Consider the following 4241-nt stretch of genomic DNA (forward strand, 5'->3'; position numbering starts at 1 on the left):
ATGGAATAGCGCATATTTTTTCCCTCTGATTTTATATTATTACACTTTATTATCTTATATTTGTAATCTCTTATTGACATAATAATACACACCCAAAACATAAATATACAAAATCATAAAGAATAAAGAGCATACATTAACCAAAGTAGATAAATAAATAAAGACAAAAACACTTAAAATTGTGGTATAGTATAACATATATTAGAATTAATTAAGTTTAATTAAGATTTTATTTTATTTATTTTTGTAACTCCAAATATATTCTATGTATATATATAGATACATACATACATATACATACATATATGTATATGTGTACGTATGTATGTATATGTATGTATTGGTGGAATGTTCATATACGACACTTAAATTTTGCTCCTCGTTTTACACATGCAGTAACCTTGTAATTCTGGAAGTAATCTTATTGCTCTTCAGTTATATCCACATACTTTCTAAACTCCCCGGAGATCGAAATTATATATACGTGAATCAGAATATCATAGTCATGTAAAAAATTCACTTCACGTACGTACATTTTGATCATCGTTTATTTTAAATTAAATGAACTTTTATGAATAGCAGACATATTCCTGCACGAAATCAACTTATCCGTTACCATATCCCTTGTTTCACCTCACCAGACCGAGACTAATGATCCCAAAAGAAGTCTTAGGCCAAGATCTGGCCTTCGCCTTCTGCAATAAAAGCCTTCCCCAAGCCACCCAGCCCTCCCAACTCATCCTCTTATCCCACGTACTCCCCCACTCCAGCAGCAACCTCAGCCCTTCCTCCGCCTCCTTCTCCGCCTCCTCATACCTCTCCTCCGCCATATAAACCTGCCCCAGCACCAAATGCGGCTCCCCAACGTATCCATTCTCTCTGCAGCATTGCTTCAATAGTCTCTCCGCCGTAGCCATATCCATATTGGCCGGCCCCGTCATCGCCTTCCAGTAGAGGTCTCTGGCCAGGAGCTGAGATTCTCTTCCCAAGACTCTGGTGCAGTTGGAGAAAACCGGAGGGAGGATTAGTTCTAAGTCCTCGTCTCTCTGGAATGGGAGAATGTCGTGTTGTTGTTGTGGGTGGGTTGAGTTTTTCCGAGCTTGGATGTAGAGGTTTTCTTCGCGGAGAATGAGGTTGTAGAGGGATCCCATGCGGGAGAGGGAGTTCATCCATAGACCGGGTCGGCCGTCGCCAGGCCAGAGTGCGGTGGATTTGTTGCCGGAGAAGTTCATTTGGCCGTCGTGGTTGTCGAAAAGCTCGTCCTGAAAGTCAGGCCATGTCGTGGTTAAATTACTAATAAGTCGTTTACTATTATGGAGATGGTATAAAATTTATTAGAAAATATTCAATTATCATAGCATAGATCCCTCCATGCCTGGAAAGCATATAACTGATCACAAAAGTCAGCCATTGTCATGAGCAGAAACGTCGCCACCATCCGCCGAGACAAAGCCACATCTTCTCCTGTACTAATGTGCTTCACCGTAACTCCAGCAGCCGGCAACACAGCCACCATCTTCCTCCGCCACGGCTCCGTCTCATCCAACACTCCTTCTTCCCTCGCCCGCCTCACCGAGTCTTCCGACCCCCTCAAATGCTTCACCAGCTCCTCTTCCGTATACCGGAATAGCAAGTCATCATGTATGAGACTCTGCCTAGGCACGACGCAGAACAGATGCACGAGTCTCTCTGCTTTCACTCCGGCAATCGATCGAAGGAGTTCACGGCCGCCCTTGGAGGGATCGAAGATGGCAAGGTCGACGTAGGAGTTGGAATATACAGAGTGGAAGAGGCCGCAGCGGGCGACGGGGTCTGGGGCGCCCCAGAGCTTGAGGATGCGGTAGACGTCGAGGAGGTGGCCGAGAAAGCAGTTGTCTTTGTGCCAGCACTCGCCGGCGCCGACGGCAGTGATGGCGGAGATCATGTTGGGGAGTTCGGGGTCGACGAGATGGGGTTCGGCGCGGAGGAAGGGGAGGGCGTGGGAAAGGAGGTTGGAGAGGTCGGTGTTGGAAGAAGGCATTGTGAATCGGGAATTTCGTCGAGCACGTTGAGGGCGTAGTGGTGGTTGGTGGGGAGAAGGGAGTTTTATAGTTGAAGTGGGAGTATTATAAGGTGTCCTTGGATGCCTTCCGGTTAAGAAAACTAGTATTTTATGAAAGAGCATTAATTTAATTAGTTTTTTATTATATATGGATATGCATTAGTTTTAGACTTTCAGTGCATGGTTGTATAATTATTGTATCAATAATATGAAGCAATCAAAATTTCTTCTCACTTAGTCTCTTGGATAGCTGTGTGCTCGGATATTAATGCCTGCTTTAATTTATTTGCAATCAATATAGAGTTGCGATGCTTTATTGGTTCTATTATGTTTAAATTATGATTCTCAAATCATGCCAAGTATTAATTTTGTATGATTTACAAACTATATGATTAATTGTGTGATTTACTTTATCAATTGTAAAGGTAATTACTTGATTTGCTGCAAAGATTTTGCTATATAAGTGTTGAATCTAAATCTGTTCCGTGAGGTACATGAGCGAGAGTTAAAGAGAGAGAGAGAGAGAGAGAGAGAGAGAGAGAGAGAGAGAGAGAGAGAGAGAGAGAAAAGGAGAGAGTGCATAACGAGCAAACTGTAGAATTCATGGGCTCTATAACTCATTTTAAAAGTTGGAAGTGGCAGTTACAAAAAAAGGAAGGGAGGGGGCTCTCCCTATAGAGGATGGGTCTAGAGAGAAGAGAGAAAAAACCTCTATGAATATGATATGGTCTCCCTGTTTATAGAAGATAGAGGAAATAAAGTGTAAAATTACATATTTGATTTTACAAGACGAGTCAAGGAAGCTATGTGTCGTTATAAAATCAATATCTTGAGTATGTATTTTTCCTTTCATCTGCTCGACTTCTATGTTTCGTTCTTATGGAGAAAGGAATTGATTCAATGCTCAAGCCCATTGATCGGTGGAAGACGTTGGCTACTATTATGATAAAGAAGCAACGACAACTAGAAGACGAGTCAAGGAAGCAGAAGTGGGAGAATAAAATGCCTAAGAAGTTGTAGTCGTCCAAGCGAGTGGAGCACGAAGAGTCATCGGATTCAAGCTGCGAGGCTTCAGATTAGAACGATCAACCTGTTATGCTGGAGCCCGGTTCAGACCCCCTCCCGCTCCCGCTCTTTCGATCACGAAAGGTCGTGATCTCTCATTCGTGATCCCACCTCCGCCCACTCCCGTGCGCGCTTGACGAACCGTCTAGTCGCGAACTGTAGGCACCAGCCGCTCTCGCCTTCCTATTTTATGAAGCGAAGCATCTCTTCACTCCCTCATGTTCATGATAAAAGGTATCACACGACTCTCCTTTAGATTAAGTCAAGTCACAGTTGGTGTTCTTCTTCGGGTTTCCTCAGGATAGAAGGAAGGAAAGTGCAAGAAGTGGTTCCTTGCGGTGAAGGAAGAAGAAAGAAGAAGAAGATTGTTCTCCCTCGACTTCTTCTTGGTTGCTTGTGGCAGAAGAGAAATTGAGTTTATTTCTCTTGTAAGTTTATTTTCTTCGGTGTATCTCGGTGTAGAGAGAGAAAAACAAAGAGAGAGAGAGAAGAAGAGAGAGCAACGAAGTGAGAGATTTATCTTGTAAGTTGAGGTGATCAACTGGTGTAAATTCCTCAAGTAGTAAAATCCTCTGCAACTCCATAGACATAGACAATTTGCCAATAACATAAATTTGTGAGTTCCGCTGTGTTGTTCTTTTATGGTGTAAATTTTTTCGTTCTATTTTTTGTTTCATCGATCGTTCTCCTGTTTGATTTATATAAGTACCACATCAGTTGATGTATATCGCTTATCTCCAACAACAAACTGATATCAGAGCTTTGATCGGACCTGAGGAAGAATGATGGCTGCTAATTACGTAAAGGTTTTAGGGATCGAGAACTTTGATGACACAGATTTTGGTTATTAGAGGATACAAATAGAGGACTACCTCTATGGGAGAAACTCGATCTTCTGTTATTGAGGAAAAGATCTAAAAGGATGGATGAGGCTGAATGGAATTTGTTGGATCGATAGGTTCTGGGGGTTATTTGATTGACCCTATCAAGGTCTGTTGAACACAACGTCGTCAAGGAGAAAATGACTGCAGATCTCATAGGAGCCTTATCATATATATATATGAAAAGCCATCGACAAACAATAATATGTACTTGATGAATAAGCTATTGGTGGAAGGTGTTTCTGTTGCTCAAC

General features: G+C 42.2%; 1 protein-coding gene across 1 annotated transcript; it reads right to left on the minus strand.

Moving 5' to 3' along the window:
* Positions 1–401: 401 nt before the first annotated feature.
* Positions 402–2114, minus strand: LOC110023810. Its single transcript, XM_020723415.1, has 2 exons — positions 1376–2114; positions 402–1262 (listed from the first exon to the last, which is right to left on the minus strand). The coding sequence occupies exons 1-2, from the start codon at positions 2018–2020 to the stop codon at positions 630–632; spliced, it is 1278 nt and encodes a 425-aa protein (XP_020579074.1). The 5' UTR covers positions 2021–2114; the 3' UTR covers positions 402–629.
* Between the last annotated feature and the right edge of the window lie 2127 nt (positions 2115–4241).

The sequence above is a fragment of the Phalaenopsis equestris genome, unplaced genomic scaffold (assembly GCF_001263595.1).
Source record: "Phalaenopsis equestris unplaced genomic scaffold, ASM126359v1 Scaffold000232, whole genome shotgun sequence".
NCBI lineage: Eukaryota > Viridiplantae > Streptophyta > Magnoliopsida > Asparagales > Orchidaceae > Phalaenopsis > Phalaenopsis equestris.